Source organism: Trifolium pratense, linkage group LG6 (genome assembly GCF_020283565.1).
Source record: "Trifolium pratense cultivar HEN17-A07 linkage group LG6, ARS_RC_1.1, whole genome shotgun sequence".
Taxonomy (NCBI): domain Eukaryota; kingdom Viridiplantae; phylum Streptophyta; class Magnoliopsida; order Fabales; family Fabaceae; genus Trifolium; species Trifolium pratense.
The window spans coordinates 30,057,715-30,075,041 of record NC_060064.1 but is presented as its reverse complement, the minus strand read 5'-3'; the positions used below and the strand labels follow the sequence as shown (position 1 = coordinate 30,075,041).

At 31.8% G+C, this 17,327-nt stretch overlaps 2 protein-coding genes across 2 annotated transcripts; one reads left to right on the top strand and one right to left on the bottom strand.

The window, feature by feature from the left end:
- Positions 1 to 340: 340 nt before the first annotated feature.
- LOC123891376 (uncharacterized protein At3g27210) lies at positions 341 to 4,768 on the bottom strand. The gene is made up of 3 exons (XM_045941234.1): positions 4,297 to 4,768; positions 1,261 to 1,341; positions 341 to 1,122 (listed from the first exon to the last, which is right to left on the bottom strand). The coding sequence occupies exons 1-3, from the start codon at positions 4,466 to 4,468 to the stop codon at positions 701 to 703; spliced, it is 675 nt and encodes a 224-aa protein (XP_045797190.1). The 5' UTR covers positions 4,469 to 4,768; the 3' UTR covers positions 341 to 700.
- A 6,865-nt stretch (positions 4,769 to 11,633) lies between these two features.
- LOC123891375 (ribulose-phosphate 3-epimerase, cytoplasmic isoform) lies at positions 11,634 to 15,729 on the top strand. Its single transcript, XM_045941233.1, has 9 exons — positions 11,634 to 11,673; positions 11,737 to 11,868; positions 11,953 to 11,957; positions 13,339 to 13,401; positions 13,519 to 13,625; positions 13,742 to 13,839; positions 14,465 to 14,557; positions 15,129 to 15,170; positions 15,336 to 15,729. The coding sequence occupies exons 2-9, from the start codon at positions 11,752 to 11,754 to the stop codon at positions 15,480 to 15,482; spliced, it is 672 nt and encodes a 223-aa protein (XP_045797189.1). The 5' UTR covers positions 11,634 to 11,673; positions 11,737 to 11,751; the 3' UTR covers positions 15,483 to 15,729.
- The last annotated feature ends 1,598 nt before the right edge of the window (positions 15,730 to 17,327 follow it).

Below are 17,327 nucleotides of genomic sequence, written 5' to 3'. Positions count from 1 at the left end.
ATTGTCACTTCCCTTTGTTGCTATACCTTTCTTGAAAGGGGAGAGACTATCGTGCTGATAACGTGTTATGAACTATTTCTAAAGAATAGCAAGAATATAGAAGGAGAAGAGAAAGAGAGAAGAGAAAGGAATAGACCATTGTTATTATTCTATTCACAAGTGTGTATTACATTGTAACAAAGAGGTCCTATTTATAGGACACAATTAGGGGACAAAAAAACCTACACAATAATGGACATTCATTACATATTATTCATAACAATGTTTTCTTTTTTCACAGTTTTGCCAAATTTCCTCAATAATGACAAATGAACTTCTTTAATAATTCAACAATACATGATTCAACAGGTATAAATCATTTTCACATTATTGGTAAAGATTTTTTCACATATCATTTAACCCTAGTTGGATATACAATTGACAATGAATTATGATACCCAATTGTTAATTAACTACGATGACAAGTATTAACCCATTGATGCACCTAACTCAATAAATCAAATTTATGCATGAAAACAAAAATCTCTTTGCTTATTGACATAAAAACATCCCTTCCTTTTATGTGTACATGCTTTCAAATTCATATAGCTATTTAGCTCTTTACAAGGACATGATAAAGATGTACATTATCATATTCAATTCATGGAAAGCTTTATCTTCCAACATCTTTTACAAATACATAGATAGATAGCACTAAAACTCAAACTTTTCCATTAGCTGCTATAGCACGACTTGTGTTCCTCCTCCTCTCACTAAAGCTACGATATGAAGCCAAGCTTGGAAGGCAACATTGCACAGGTTTAAGTTTAACCGATTCGTTTTCATCCTTCATGGTTCTTTCAATACTACTACATGCAGAGTTACCACCTGAGATATAAGGAGTACTTTGTGCAGATTTAGTAAGATCGTGTATAGTAATTGGTTTAACTTGTTTCTCTTGATCGCTATAAGTTTTTCCAACTTCGCCATTTTGGTTTTCTCTGACACTTTCTTTAAAAAGTTCCAACAAATTCTTTTTTCTTGGAGATGGTTCAGGAACTACATGCCCAGAAGGCGTTTTGTTGATTGCAGGGGTCGCGAAAGTGTGATGCACTGGAGTGTTGCCACGAGATGGAGTAAACTCTGGATAGAAACAGAAATTTATTTGTTGATTAAAAGGAGAAGAGTCATGAAAAACATTGAACAAGAGAATCTACAGTACAAAACAAATATCTACAGGTTCTGGTAAGAGTTCAATCGGGGAATGAAATGCATCCTTACCACCATTGACACTATAGAAATCGTCTTCACAATCAGAGTCTAACCAGCCCTTGGAATCAAAAAATGCTTCCTCTTTGCTAACTGTATCATAAATTTGAAAATAGTATGTCAGAAAACCTGAGAACATATTACCAAAATTAAACATGTGAAGGAATAGACTGGATAAAAAAACTACTTCTGCAACCAGTGAAAAATAATAAGCAGGCTTCGAGATTGTGGAACCACATGGGAAAGCCACATACAGTTTTTAGTGATCACTGTATCTATTGACAAGTAATTCATACTGACATAGTAGTCACCTCTATGAAATACTTACACAAACATGGAAATTGGGCACAACACTGTTATTGACGCATAGACGCCAGTAATAATTTGAGAAAATAGAATGTTTGTAACCTTATGCATTAGTGTCAGACACCAAATATATCTTTAATTTAAAGTGTCGGTGCTACATATCCTTAGACCATTACAAATGTATTAGACAACTTGTATTTAACAAGTTCCTCTAATTCCTTTTCTATTGATATTTAACAGAGTACTTGTTATAAGTTTAACTGTAACAAGTTGCAGTCAATAGAACTTGCCATGTGACTTTATTTCCATGACAACACACAACAACACAAAGACTTTGTGTAAAAATGAAGTTGAACCAATTTAAGGCTACAGTTACAATCATTTATTGCAGAAACAATAGAGGAGACTATTTTCTGTTATGGTGAAGCCCCCTCCCCAACCTCCAAAATAAAACATCCTATAAGTAACTAAGAAGCAATGAATGTTAGCATAGGCAAGAAAAAACAAAATACATAGTCGTTGAACTTAAGTGGTAATGAGCTTCAGTTAAGTTCAAATCGATCGAGAGCATTTGAGTTCAATTTTTGTCTGGAGCAATTATTGGCCAGAGATTGAACTCCGAATTACTGGAACATGTCGAAAAGTTAAAACAAACTAAAAAAGATTAAAGCATTTGGACATTTCTCTTGTTTTTGTATAGAAAAGCATAAAAACACAACTATATCTTAATTTATGTTATATTAAATAGCAAAGTTAGTTTCACCTAATTTCTAAGATATTGAAAGCTATACAACAATTCACAATTCCTTAGTAATTACTCTCACGTGACAATCCTGTAGTGGTCCATAAGTTGAAGTAGACTTCAAATATGAATAATTTTAGGTATGAAATGAGAGTTTTTATTCAAAGTTAGAGAAAGAGCCATCAGAATGGTTCTAATGTAAACTACTGGTCCCAAAGCTGGAAAAAAAAAAAGCTCCAAGAGAATAGGGTCCATATTCACAAAAACCTTCAACATATGAAACTCAAAATCACAGGTAGCAATCACAGATATCATGAAATATAGTCATTACATTGTCAAGAAAATAACCATGCTGCATGCATGATATTCTACTATCTGTGTCCTATACATAAAGTTCTGGTCTGATTATATTGTTTCTTCATGTTAAACTCAACAATACATAGTATATTTGAACCTCTTTTATCTAACCACAAATAAGCACAAAGAGAGAATGGGCTCAAATTGTAAAACAAAAAACTTTAAGAACACTCAGATGTTTTATTTTGTTATATTATGAAACAAATCATTTGTATAATAATGTATTCCTTGCTTATAAGTTACTCTAACAAAAAATTCATATCGATAAAAATCACCAATAAGTAAAAAAAAATAGGAAACATGACAGAACATATATATATTTGGAACAAATCTTGTATAGTTATGAATCATCAGTAAGGAAATATTTGGATTGATTAGGCATAATTAGTTTCCTATTATATAAAAGGAATTACAACTTACATAATAGGAAACTAATAATAGGAAACTAATTATGCCTAATCAATACAAATGTTTCTTTACTAATGATTCATAACTCTACAAGATATATTCCAAATATACTGTATTGAAATGATAGATAATTGAGTTTCTGAACCATTTGGGCGAGGTTCAATTCCTTATTGGAGTACATGGGAAAACATTTACCGTATTGAAATAGATCAACTCCTTAAATAAATCTCAATTACATGAGATAATATTTGCAGTTGTACATGTGGAATACCTTGGTTTAAATAAAATTAAGAAACAACTAGACAACAAAGTAATGTCTCCACTAAATAGTAGTCAAAATTTATCTATAATTGACCAAACTAACAATCAATAATTCTTAATATCTACCCAAATAAATTGCTAGTGTCCATACTACCCCTTAAATTTCTACCTAAAACAACCACATATATCAAATCAAGCCTTTTTTGAATAAGTAGGGTCGGCTATACTCTTTCATTCATGAATTAATTCAAAATCAAAGGTAGGCCAACAACTACATGAATTCTTTCTATTTGACACAGAGAATACATGTATTCTCTGTACTAGAAAACACTAGTTTTCTTCTGAGTTATATCTTGAAGTTGTTCTACCGAAGTACTAGCTTCGTTTCTTATTATAATAGACAATACATCTTGTAGATTCATTGAATAATTGATATATCATATACATCTTATTATAATCAGATACATCAATTATTCAATGAATGTAACGAGTGTTTTGTCTCTTATAATAAGGAACGAAGATGAAAAAACCAGCATATTTTTCTACCAACAATTAGTTTATTTTATCATATCAATATTAATAATAAGATCATATGCTAGCTAGAACAACAAATATTTAAAAATAGTAAATCATGTGAGATAAATCTAACAAGTAAAAAAATTAAGATAACCATTATAAACAAAGTAATTAAAAAGCACCAAAAAGAACAATTTCAACATAAAAAATAAACAAGAAAACCTCAAGCATGAATCGAAGACTAATAAAAGATAAACAACAAATCATGTGAGACCCTACAACACATAAGACCACAGTCTCCAGAGTAAGAAACCCCCCAAAAATGTTCATAAAAGTACTAAGTCAAAGTTCTCATGAAAAATACTTCAATAAAAACAGTATCTTTATATGATGATGATGATGATGATGCATGAGAATGAAAAGTTGTGAAGAAAGAAACAAACCCAGAAGGAACATACCATTGAAGGTGTTGGTTGATTGAGAAGGTGATAACTGAGACTTAACAGCAACATCATGGATCATAAAGTTATCATTTTTGGGTTTGTCTTTAATGGGTGATGGAAGAATCACAAGCTTATCAACAGTTTTAGAACATATAGAGTTTCTATGAACAGAATTACAAGAACCCATTTCACAAAATCACTTTTTTATGACACAAACTCAATTTCAAGAACCTTGTAACACATAAAAAGAGTTACACTGCAGAAAAATGGTGATAGATAGAAAAGAGAGAGTGGAGTGAAAGTGAAAGAGGAAGAGGGGTGAAGAATGAGCAAAAGGGTGTGAATAGAAAGAAGGAAGATGATTTGGCGTTATTACAAAGTTGTGGCAAAAGAAATGCGTTAGTTAGAATGAAAAGTAAAATGTGCAATGAAAGTGGAATAAGTTAAGGGGCGATTGGACTTCAAAGGAAAGTGAAATGAAACGGAGATTCTAAATAATGAGATTTTTTTCCACCCTATATTAGGAAATATCTTCCGCGTTAATTTACCGTGTATATATTTACTTTCCCTTATTTGTTTGATTAGTTTGATTGTATATTTATTTATTAAATCCCACTAATTTAGATCACGGTTGTCATGGCCTAGGATTAGCATTGTTGTCCTCCTATGAAGCCCCGATATCATACGATATCGATATGACGATACGTGAAATTTTTTAAAATTCCTGATACCATACGATTGTGATATTGATACGTTATTTAAAAATTAAATATACAGATGTACAATATATAAACATAACTAAAATTGACGATGATAATAAATTAACATTCAAATTACTCAAACTAAATAAACAAGTGATGACAATTATATATGTTAAATTAAGTAAGTACTACCCAAAAAGAACATAACTAATACTATCCCAAAAACAACATAATCGGTACCACCCAAAAAAGACATAATTGGTAATCCAAAAAAAATATCATACTCTAACTATTTAAGAAGAAACACAAATTGTATCAGTCTCTTCTCCTTAATTTCTATCATCAAAGAACATTAATTGTTCGATATATACTCCTCTGATACGCGTATCGAAGAAGTATCTGACACTTATCGGTAATTTTTTATTAAAAAATAATATTAATTTCCCGATACTTCTTTGATACGAGTATCGGGACATATATCGGTATCGAACACGATACTTCGCCGTTTTTGGAGCATCGGGGTTTCATGTGTCCTCTCTAAAAGCATTTCCAATAAGAGTATCATAAAAGGTTTCATAGGCTAATAATACAGTAACTTTTTTTTTTATCATTAGAGTTTCATGGCGTGAGATTAAGAGTATCAAAATTGATGATACAATACTTTAAATAAGGTACCGTATCATCAATTTAATATTAGTTTTTTTTATTAAATCAAATTGAATAGCTTCTATATATAAAAAACATTAACGTTTGATAATTAAATGACCATTTGATTTTTTTTTACTATACATTTGATCATATTTCATATTATTATTCAATATATTACACAATTTCTATTTGTTTTGTTCTCAAATCATATTTTTCATTTGGGAGCATTTCGGACAAGAGAATAATCAAAATTAATTATTTTATTTTTTATTATATATTTTCTGTCATATTTATGTATTTTTCACTGTTTTTGATTTATTGTTTTGTATTTCTCATTATATTTAATTATTAATTAATTTATCTACGTATTTATTAAATTAGATAAGTTTTTATTTTTATTTAGACAAAGTTAATAAAATAAATATATATAATACAATGTGTTTACCAATTTCTCACGAGACTGTATACTAATTGTTTATTCTAGAGTGATGATTTATGATGAGAAGAATAATGCGTGAATGGAATAATGCAATGTGTTGATTGTTTGCATTATAGAGGGCAAATGTTATATCAAAGACAGGACAATGCGTGTGGCATGGGGTGTCTCATGAGTCATTAACTCATGAATGCTACCTGTGATGTGTGTATATAGTTATTATAGTTACAAAATCATCGTAGTATACCTTATTGTACATTGTATTGTATTGTATGTATGCGGATACGTAGGGAATGGTCCCACAGTCACATGAAAATTGATGATGGGTAGTTAATTGGTTCCGAATTTAGAATTAGAAATGTAGATTAAGGAATGTATATACTTTGCGGCGGAGCGGAGCATTGACGGAGCAAAGTCTCAGTGCAGAAGAGAGGTGGTGGCATACGAATTAGGGTTAGAAGTGATTCGGAGTCACAGTGGCAACAATATGTTATTTTTATAGTTGACTGACAGTAAACTAATTTAGCATCGAAAGAATGCTCGCATGGTACAGAGCCGATGCAATGTTTTAGCTTCGAGCATTTTAGCCTCAACCCGACTCCGATGCTAAGTGTCATCTGTTTTTTGGACTTTAGGCCAACGCTAAATGTTATTTTTTTTCTAGTAGTGACAATGGCAAATGAAGGAAGCATACAAGAGAAAAGACTATTTACAATTTAGTTGCAGGGGCACATATCATAAGCCTATTTACAATTTTTTTTTTCTTTCTATTTTATCACGTTCACGAAAATAATTCTCTTTTTTAAATCAAATGTTTTGCTCCCACAATTATCACTTGTGTTGCAACTGTGATCCCAAATCACTTTTTGGCTTCCAAAAATATCGATTTTTTTGGCCCTAAAAAATTATGATTTATTGCATGAAATTTGAATATCAAGACAAAAAGTAACTTTTTGGGGAAACATTCACAATTTTTTAAGCAACTAAGCTTCATTTTTTTGGGCCTCGGATGAATCCGAATATGGAGAGGTCGGTTTGCCAGAGATGGCTTAACTAAGAGACTAATCCGAATATGATGAGGTCGGTTTGACTCCCATACAACGTCTCATGTGACACTGCCACATCATGCTCAATCATTACCCTAAATATTCCTAAGAACTCCCATCTCCCATGAATTTGAGCATGCAAGAGAAGGCTCATAAAACAAAACTTTTGAGCAACTACTATATATATATATATATATATATATATATATATAAAGAGAAATTAACATCCAGAGCAAAGAATCCCATTACTATACACATTCAAAAGCTTTAGGCAGTCAACCAATCCACAGAGGCCAAACTAGGATTTTTTTTTTTTTATATTAATTAATCATTCTTAAGGAAAGGAGGTTCAGTAATCTAGAAGTTCGACTGCGAGGTAAATAAAATTTGATAAAAAATTGTTTTTAGCATAAATCAAACTCAAATTCTTTCAAACAACTCGTTTTAAGGAGAACTCATTAATCATTTAAGCATAATATGTGAAGTAGTTCTTCTACCTTTAATTTAGGAGAACATAAAGCACTGTATAAGAATTAATTCGAAACACGTGGGCTGGAAATAGATGGTCCGTTGCCCTATCTATAGAGATAAAACAAAAATGAGTGATGTGATCCCACCTTAAGTCATTGTAGATGCCTACTCAAACACCATGAAATCCTAATGCTTAATGCCAAATCAAGAAGAATAAAAAGTATCATTATTCAAAAGAAAAGGTTAAGATAATTATCTAGTGGCATTAGGGATTATTGCTATAGTGTGTGGGCCAAAAAAAAAGTGGCTATGCCTTTTGTTCAAACCGACCTCTCTATTTCATTTTGTCTTCATCATGTGGCGTGGATCATGCTTCCTCTTCTATAAATTAATTGTTAGTTTTGTTGTTGATTATGTGAACTTTGGATATTTGCAATTAATTTCTTGTTTCATGCATGTTGCATTATCATAGGACTTTGTTTACATAAAACAAAAGAGTGTGGGGTTATTTGATTTTTTTTTTTTGTACATTTTATTTGATTTTTTTTTTGGTACATTATTTGATTTGTTTTATTTATTGGATGATGATGATATAGTCACTATTTAGTTACTGTTGAAATAATGATCAATTTAGTGAATTGATTGAAGAGCAAAATATGAAGTTTAAGAGCCATGTTGGGTATAGGAAGTAGTTAGGATCACCACTAAAATAATGTTTTTTTAGTTACCATTTATTGGTACAAGTTTCCAACATTGTTAGCCATGATTAATCTCCGTCAGAAAACTTGTAGACACACAAGGTGGATTTTGATTTTTTATTTTGATGAACAGACGAGCCATGTTAAAAGGAGGGATGAATGGCCCGAATGCCCGATCACATAAATTATTTTTTTTTGTTTGATTCTGATCGCATAAATTTAGTTTATCAATATCTATCCAATTTATTATAAATAAAATTTAGTTTTAAAATACATATATAATAAAACCTCTTTTGGTAATTATACATACAAAAACAATTTTGATTCAAATTATCCAAAGAACATCAAATTTTGATAACCACTTATACATTAATGTATCCAAGTATAAATCAATCATGTTCAACTCACTTCTAACCAAACTCAATTCTACCAAACTCAATTTTGTCAAAATCAATTATATCCAACGCTAAACCAAACACATACTTAAATGAACTAACACCCCTACCACTTGAACCAATTCATTATAGGACAAAAATAATGTTTATTAAATCTCATCCAGTGTTTTAAAAATCGGACCGGTCATTGAACCGGTGAGGGTGCTGGGTCACTGGTTCATTGGTCGAACCATTGGGTCACTGGTCGAACCGCATGACTAAATCGAATAAAACCGGATAACTCGGTTAAATAAACCGGTCTCTATAACCAAACTATATAGGTATTAAACCGGATGACTTGGTCTCTAAAAAATCATGACACCTAAAAAATATGAAAATTTTAAAATATCATAATTTCGCAAGTTCATTCTTTAAATTCAAATTCTAAATATAATCATCACACATATAACAAAATAGTACAAAATACAAATTCAAATAATTTTTTTTGGTTGATATTCAAATAAATTTTTAATAAAGTCTATTTATATTTTCTAATATAATTTAATAAAAATATAGATGGTGTAAGAAAGGTAAACAAGTTTTTAATTTTTTTTCCTATTATATTCCCCCCACTTAAAAAAATAAAAAATAAAGTGTCCATCTCTTAATATGTTTTCCTTTAATTTTTGAATAAAAGTATTCATCTCTTAACATATTATTATATACGGGTTTTGTTTCAAAAATAATATATGGGCCTAAAAAAACCCAATGCCTATCTTTTAAAATAAGACAACCCTAATCTTCTTGTTTTCTTCTAGCCGCCAGCCACTTCTTCTTCTTCCTCCATCAAATTTCACTTCTCCCTTCTTTGTTTCTACTTCTTCTATTTTCATATGACATACATCATTAATACTTATGAGAAGTACTAAGATCATCATGAAACAAAGAGAATTTTGACTATAAAGTTGCAAGATTAAATCTATGTTACACTTCTAATCTTCACTTCCTTTGTTTCTATTTAATTTCTAATAAATCTGTTCAGTTTCATATATTGTTTTTTTTTAGAAAACTGAAAAATTCTTCTAAATCTTCACTTCCTTTGTTCAGTTTCTATTTAATTTCTTCTCCATGTTTTGACAGTAAAAATGTTTGGGTTATACTTTTTTTCTTTTTTTTTTAATATGCATTTAAATCGGCCGGGTTTGAAAATCGCCGAGTCACCGGCTTTTCCGATTTTGTCCGGTTCACACCGGTTTGATTACATGTCCGGTCTAGTTAACGAACCAACTCGGTGACCTCTCCGGTTCACGGTCCGACCGGTCCGATCCGACCGGTCCGACGGCCGATCCGGTTTTTAAAACACTGATCTCATCTATAAGTTAAAATTCATTGACACTATACATAACTATTTTATATAATTATTATTATTGTTATACTATTATTTAATAACTAGAACTTTGACCCATGCGGTGCATGGGTCTAATTAGGTGTAATATGTAACAATAAAAAATAAAATACAAAAATTCTAAGAGCATTTTCAATAAGAGTAGTATAGAGAATTTCATGGACTAATTATTCTATATTTGTTTATGTGCTTATTTTATATTTTATATATTTTTTAAATAATTTTTGAACCCCATCGTTTTGTTTACTTATTAAAAAAAAATTGCTGATAACTAAAGGTTAAAAAATTGATGATAATTAAAGGTTAAAAAAAAAAAAATTAAAGACGTAATCAAGAACATAAACTTAAGTAGATATCCATAAATAAATAAAAATTATGATTAATTCCGCCGTTCAAATTTATTGAAAACAGGGTTAACATATTAGGATTCATAAATTCTTTCATAATTGAAGCACATGTTTTAGCGGTTGAAAGGTTTTATTATAAGTAAGAGATGCAGGTTCGATGACAAATCTGTATATTTTTAATATAAAGCTGCAATAAAAAGAAAGAGAAAATGAGGTGAAAAAAATTTGGTTTAGGGTTAGCTTATGTTAGCAAGCTTATAAGTTATAATATAAGAGATTATCGGTTTTTAATTGTTTAAATTGTGCAATGAAAATTGATGGTGCTTAATTGTCGTATGAAATATTTCCTATGAAAGTTGATGGAGCTTAACACTTTGTGGACATAATTTAAATCACAATTGGTCTGCTAGTGCATATTATATCAATTGATCATCGGTTAATATTAAATCTGCAACATTAAAAACAAAATAATGAATGTGATTAGTGACATGACTATGGTTGTGTTTGGTTGTATTGCAAAAAAATTGATTTAGTAGAATTGAGTTTGATAATAACTTTTCAAATTACACGTGATAATAACTTTCCAAATCTCACATGATAATTATTCTCTAAATTTATGATCCGGTAGAAAAAAAATCATTGATCAGGAAAGACATAAAAATATTTCGTGATGAATAATATAGTCAACAATAATTTTGATATGATATACTTTTAAAATTGATGGTGCTTATCAATTATTGCACATAATTTTAATCACAATTGGTATACTTGCCATAATGGTTGGAAATATTGCCTTGCATTGAATGGTTGCGGGTTCAAATCCTAGTCAAGACAAAATTGTATTATTTTTTAATAAAAATTGCAAGATAAAATGGAGGGAAAATAGGAAAAACAAATTAGGGTTTAGAGTTTGCTTGTGTATACAAGCTTATAATATAAAAGATTTTACGTTATTTTCGTAAAAAAAATTGAAGTTCTTTAAATTTGGATTGCACCTAGGTATCGTTAAGTTCTGGTTAAGCCCAATAAAGTGTGGCCCAATACTTTGCAGCCAGCCAGCCTTGCAGGTTTGTTCGTTCGTGCTTTTTTCTACGGAGAAAGTCATTCTTCGGCATTTCTCATTTTGCGATACTTATCTCCGCCGGACGTAACAGTTTTTCACACCCACCCGCCAACCCGATTCCATCATCCACCTTAACTTTTTTAGTCAAAGCCACAAAAGTCAAACTAGCGTCACTACACACCTACTACTACGCTAATAAGAAGAAGCTTGTGTTGTGTGTTTTTCATTTCTCTCTCTGTCACCAACCAATCAACCAACCAACGCCAAAGAAGAGGAGGAAGATGGGAGTGACACCTAAAATTGCTCCTTCGATGCTATCATCGGATTTCGCTAATTTGGCTTCCGAAGCGCATCGTATGATCAACTACGGCGCTGATTGGCTTCACATGGACATCATGGTACTTACTACTTACTATTACTAATATCAATTAACAACTTATTTTATGGTTACTGATTTTTTCGCATTTTTGGTTCATTTTCAGGATGGGTAAGGTGTCATCTATTGTCTTGAGATTGCTAATCTCAATCCCTATATTACCACCAAAATTAACTTGGTTTAAGCTTCAATTTCTGTTTTTTACTTTGTTTTTCTTTATTTTTCATGTTATTGTTAATGATATGATATACCTTCTGATTGTTGATTTAATTTAATATCCTATTGTAATTGATCATAGTTCTTTTATGTGCCTATACATAGCTGTTACTGTTACATTGTTGTCTGATTAGGAAGGGAAGATAAAGGCTTATTATATTTTGAGATAGCCATAATTAGTTCTTTTGAAACTTTGAGGTAGCTCATAAAGTTGTTTAAAGAGACATTAACATCTATATGAGCAATTTAGCATGTCGGATGAGTACTTTGTTGAAGAATTAGATTGAATTTACCTCTATATTGTAACTAATTGGTATTACTTAGTAACTGCAAGTTAACAGCTGTACAGATATACTCCTAGATTCTGTTAGGATTAGTTAGTGCTTATCCTACATGAGTTGTATTTTGCATATATAGTCACTGTACTGTGTAAACTTAACATTGAATTGAATAATGAATTCAACTTACTCTCACTCTTATTCAAGTTTCTTTGTTATACTCTAATCCTTATCTATAACAACAGTTGCATACAGTGTAAGTTATGTAACATGTGGTTAGTGTAGTTTGTTACATTGAATGTTGGAGAGGTGTATTGAGGTAGGAAACTTAGTGCAGGTTTCATTATGCGGCGACACAAATTGATTTTAGGAACCTAGCTCTGGGCATTAGGAAATATCTGTAATTCCTCACTTACATTCAATAATACACACATTACGCGCTTCTTTATTATGTGTTTGCCTTTCTCCGTTTCCCTGGTTCCTAACAAGAACAATTTATTTTTTTCTCATTTAAGCTGAATATTGCATTCTAAATCATGTTTGTCAGTTAGGCTGTTCTATCTGAAGAAATAAGTAGTCTATCTTCAGTCTTGTTCAATAGTTAAAAGTAGAAGTCCCCGACCCCATTATTACAGCCTAGTTGGTTTGGCTGTGAGGACATTTTATGTGAAATCCTGGGTTCGAACCCGGGTCATCACATTTGCCCCTCCAGTGTGTGTGTGTGTTCATTTGAGTATGTATTGGACACCAGGTCAATAACTTGCTATTCATTTCTAATCAGCGATGTGGTGCAGTTATTGCTTTCAGTTACCTTGATTTTTATCTTCATAGCTTTTGTTAATAGTGCACTGTCATAAATAAATCATATATTTTTGAAAGTGATATGGATCAGTAGAAAAATGCAATGGGAAGGAAATTCTGTCCATAAACATGAGGTTGTTGCTATAGTTATTGAACATGTTTCCTTTTCTTGCCCTTTTTTCATCTTTTTATTGCAGGCATTTTGTCCCTAATTTAACTATGGGCGCTCCAATCATTGAAAGTTTGAGAAAGCACACAAAGTAACGATCTTCCTTCTTCACCGATTTAGATGCTTTTGTGTATAAATTTTCGTTCTTCTTGCTTTTGGCATCATATATGGTGAATTTGAGTCAATAATGAATGATTAACCCTTGCAGGGCATATCTGGACTGTCACCTGATGGTTACAAATCCTCTTGACTATGTTGAACCTTTGGGAAAAGCTGGTGCTTCCGGTTTTACATTTCATATAGAGACATCAAAAGGTTGGTCTTAATACTTTTCGTTGCTGTTGTCCATTTTCTCATATGCTGTTTTCTTCTGCCCGCCTTCTAGAGGTTATTTCCTTTTCTGCTTTCTTAAAAGTGGTTCTTGTTGGCAGACAACTGGAAAGAACTTATCCAAAATATTAAGTCACACGGCATGAAGCCTGGTGTAGCGATTAAGCCTGGGACATCAGTTGAAGAGGTTTATCCTCTGGTATGTGTTTTTACCAACCCCTGTTCTCGTCTGGTCATTTCTGCATAGCTGCATTCTTTTTTCTTTCTGAATAGGCAAAACAATTTATTTATAAACATAAATCAACCACAAGATGTGGAAGGAACGTTAACCAGTTTGTTACAATAAATTGCAAAAATGCAGCAAAACACCAGAACCAAAACATTGCTCTAATGCTAAACCAATATTAATCACTGATATAAATTTCTTACAGCAAATCAATACAAACTGTAATGAGGCTTAAATATACACATCCGTCCCACTAATTAATAACATCATAAGACACCCAATGTGATTCACGCCTGCAGATATGATAAGAACCGATATACCATTAGCATCCAAGATCTCACTGTCGCACAACACCTACATATTCCTTCTGCTCCAGAAAATAATTCATCATAGCAGCATTTTTTTACCATCATTAATCTTTTTTGACTTGCTGTAAAAAATAAAATAAATCTTGTGACCGAGTTTCTCAAGTATTTTTTGCATAAACTTGAGAACAGAAACTTTGACTAGGAGATCTCAGTGTTTAGAGGGTCTCTCTCTCACACACAATCTCTCTCCTCCTCTGCATGTGTTGTTATAATCTTAGTTCTTTTCACAGGTTGAATCTGAAAATCCTGTGCAAATGGTTCTTGTCATGACTGTAGAACCTGGATTTGGAGGACAAAAATTTATGCCAGAGATGATGGACAAGGTATTATTACTCTTAACTTTTATATCTTTTGGCTGGCAATAGTGTTGTCAATTGCGGATTGCAGAAAATAGCGCTCTGTTCGAATTCCGCTGCACTATACTCCCTCCGTCCCAAAATAATTGTCACTTTAGGAATAAAATTTTGTCTCAAAATAATTGTCATTCTCACTTTTTAATGTAATACTTTCCAATTGTACCCCCTAATAATTACTATATGCATTATTCTCAAGGAAACAAACCTATAAATACCCCCTGGTAATTTAGTAAAAATGTTATTTCTTTTAACAACATCATTACATTTCTTAATATGTGTGAATAAACCTTAAAAGACAATCTTTGTGAGACGGAAGGAGTAGTGGTTTAGATGATATACGTCCATTCCATAACCACTATTTGATGACACTTTCTACTAAGCCGCGCATCGCAATACCAGTTTGTTAAAATTCTGCTACGCTTCAGCACTATAGCACAATAGCACTCTAGCGCTGCTATTTGACAACACTTCCCGACAACTCTTGCGTATGACGCATCTTGGCTTATATTTTTGTTAATTTTCCCCTTTTTGAAACCAGGTACGGAAACTGAGGCAGAAGTATCCGTCACTTGACATAGAGGTATCTATGCCTATTTTTTTTGTTTGTAACTTCATTTCTATCAGATTAGATGCATATTTTCTTCATGGTTGTAAGCACATGATATGCTTGTGTTAGCATGGTCATTTGCACCACTAGTGATAATATATTTTGTATGAACTAAAACATGCCTAATTTTAATTACAGGTTGATGGTGGTTTAGGACCTTCAACCATAGACGCAGCTGCATCAGCGGGAGCAAATTGCATTGTTGCTGGAAGTTCGGTATTTGGAGCCCCTGAGCCAGATCAAGTAATATCATTACTGAGGCATTCTGTCGAGAAATCACAGTAAACATAGTAAAGACCCGTCATTTATGTTACGGTACACGTCACAACTACATGTAATATGCTCGATGTGCCAGTAACATTTTCAAGTCAAATAAGAGATCAGCTGTTATAATAATAATAATGTCACTTTACATGTCTCTATATTTATTGTGCAATTAACAGAAACTGTAAAGGCATAAAACGGATGACACATACCGCTGTCACCTGAATCCTTTGTTGACCATTGAAGATTAAATTTTAATTTTGATCCACTCTTTGGTACTTTTACCTCGTTTTGAAGACATAACAGTGTGACACATTAGTAGTAGTAACTGAAATTTTACACGTTTTCTTTAGTTACCAACAAGGTCTGGCACCGCAACTAATAGAGGATCTTGGCATTATAACACACACTGCAAGCCGTGTTAGAGAAAATTAAAAAGTACGCTTGTTGGAGCTAGCAGAATAACAATAAAAAGTACGTTTGTTTTCTTTTCTTTTGAAAAAAGTTTATTAATTTTTCATTGTAATTCATGTCTTTATTTTTTTGAGAGATAGAGGTGCATGTGCATATCTTTGATGACAATATTCCCACCTTTGACGCATTCGAATACTTTGGGTGGTTAGAAGAAGTTGAAACAAATCTCCATCTCCTGATTTGTTCTTTTCCCAACTACATTTTAAGTTCCCAGTTTTATACTCTTCTATATCGCAGTATTTTCATTGTTGGGACTTTATATTCTCTACACTGTAAACTAGAAATATGCTCACGAAACTGACATTATATTAGTCTGAGTGAAATTTGTTTCAGATCTCTTAAATAAAGTCTCAGAAACAAGTTTTATAGATAAAAAATGTGGTTGAAAGAGGAAATCTTACTAAAAGTGGTAAGTTAAATTTTTCGATAAAAGTTATACACGCCAATATTGGTTTCTAAAAAAAAAGGAAATATCTTCAAAAGTGGATTTTTTTTTTTCCTACTACTTCCCCCAAAATCAACTTAAATATCTTCTACCACATCATTTTGTTGCAATATAAAAATTCACGGTATAAACTTATAACGTCAACGCAACTTAAAACCATGACATTATCGAGTTTTCAAAGAATATGCATTATCCAATGCGCAATTTTTTGGTCTCTAAACATGTGGCCTAATTAGAGTCACTGGAAGTTGAAGTTGCATATATATAGAAAAATGAATAGAGAAAAAGAGACATTGGTATGGAGATCCTTTGTTTATAGTTTAACTTAAGATCCGTATGATAATTTTAAGATTAAGAACTTTTTTTAGAAGGGCTCAAAACAGTAAGATATACTATTATCAAAAGCTTAAAATAGTAAAAAGGGTAAATCATGCAAAAAAGAAAGCAAATTATAGTTTCCCAGTTTCCCTTATATATCTCGAATACTCATGGTACTATTGACTACACTGAATCCAAGTTTAGCTAAAAGTTGGTATAGAAAATGATGGTTCTGAGAATCTAAGCCAAGCCAGCCATCCACTGTATGAACCTAAAAAGTGAATTTTGCTAATAATATGTCACGGAGGGAGTAAGCATAAAATGTAAGCATCAAACTACATTTTGTTAGTAATGATTAAAGTTGTACATTAATAAATGTGAATTGATCAACCATGTCATTTATTTTGGGACAAAAGGAGTACGGGTAAGGAATGTTAATTGGGTGCAATATGGCTTGGCATGGGTGGTGAGTGATATTTTTCCATGTTAATGGTATTGGTCAACTTAGGATATGAATGGCCTAAATGGTAGCTTTCTTTTGTGCCTTAACTTTACCATGCATCATAGTTAATATTCTTTTGTCTCTTCTTCATAAGTCTATGCTTGCCATTACTTGCATCATTTCTATC

Bases quoted from the DNA above. Each gene is read 5' to 3' on its own strand.
- LOC123891376 (XM_045941234.1), bottom strand. From the start codon at position 4,468: ATGGGTTCTTGTAATTCTGTTCATAGAAACTCTATATGTTCTAAAACT. The intron at 1,342-4,296 runs GTATGTTCCTTC...TTTATGATACAG, and splicing joins ATCAACCAACACCTTCAATG to TTAGCAAAGAGGAAGCATTT. The intron at 1,123-1,260 runs GTAAGGATGCAT...GTTTCTATCCAG, and splicing joins TTTCTATAGTGTCAATGGTG to AGTTTACTCCATCTCGTGGC.
- LOC123891375 (XM_045941233.1), top strand. From the start codon at position 11,752: ATGGGAGTGACACCTAAAATTGCTCCTTCGATGCTATCATCGGATTTC. The intron at 13,840-14,464 runs GTATGTGTTTTT...TTCTTTTCACAG, and splicing joins TTGAAGAGGTTTATCCTCTG to GTTGAATCTGAAAATCCTGT. The intron at 15,171-15,335 runs GTATCTATGCCT...TTTTAATTACAG, and splicing joins ATCCGTCACTTGACATAGAG to GTTGATGGTGGTTTAGGACC.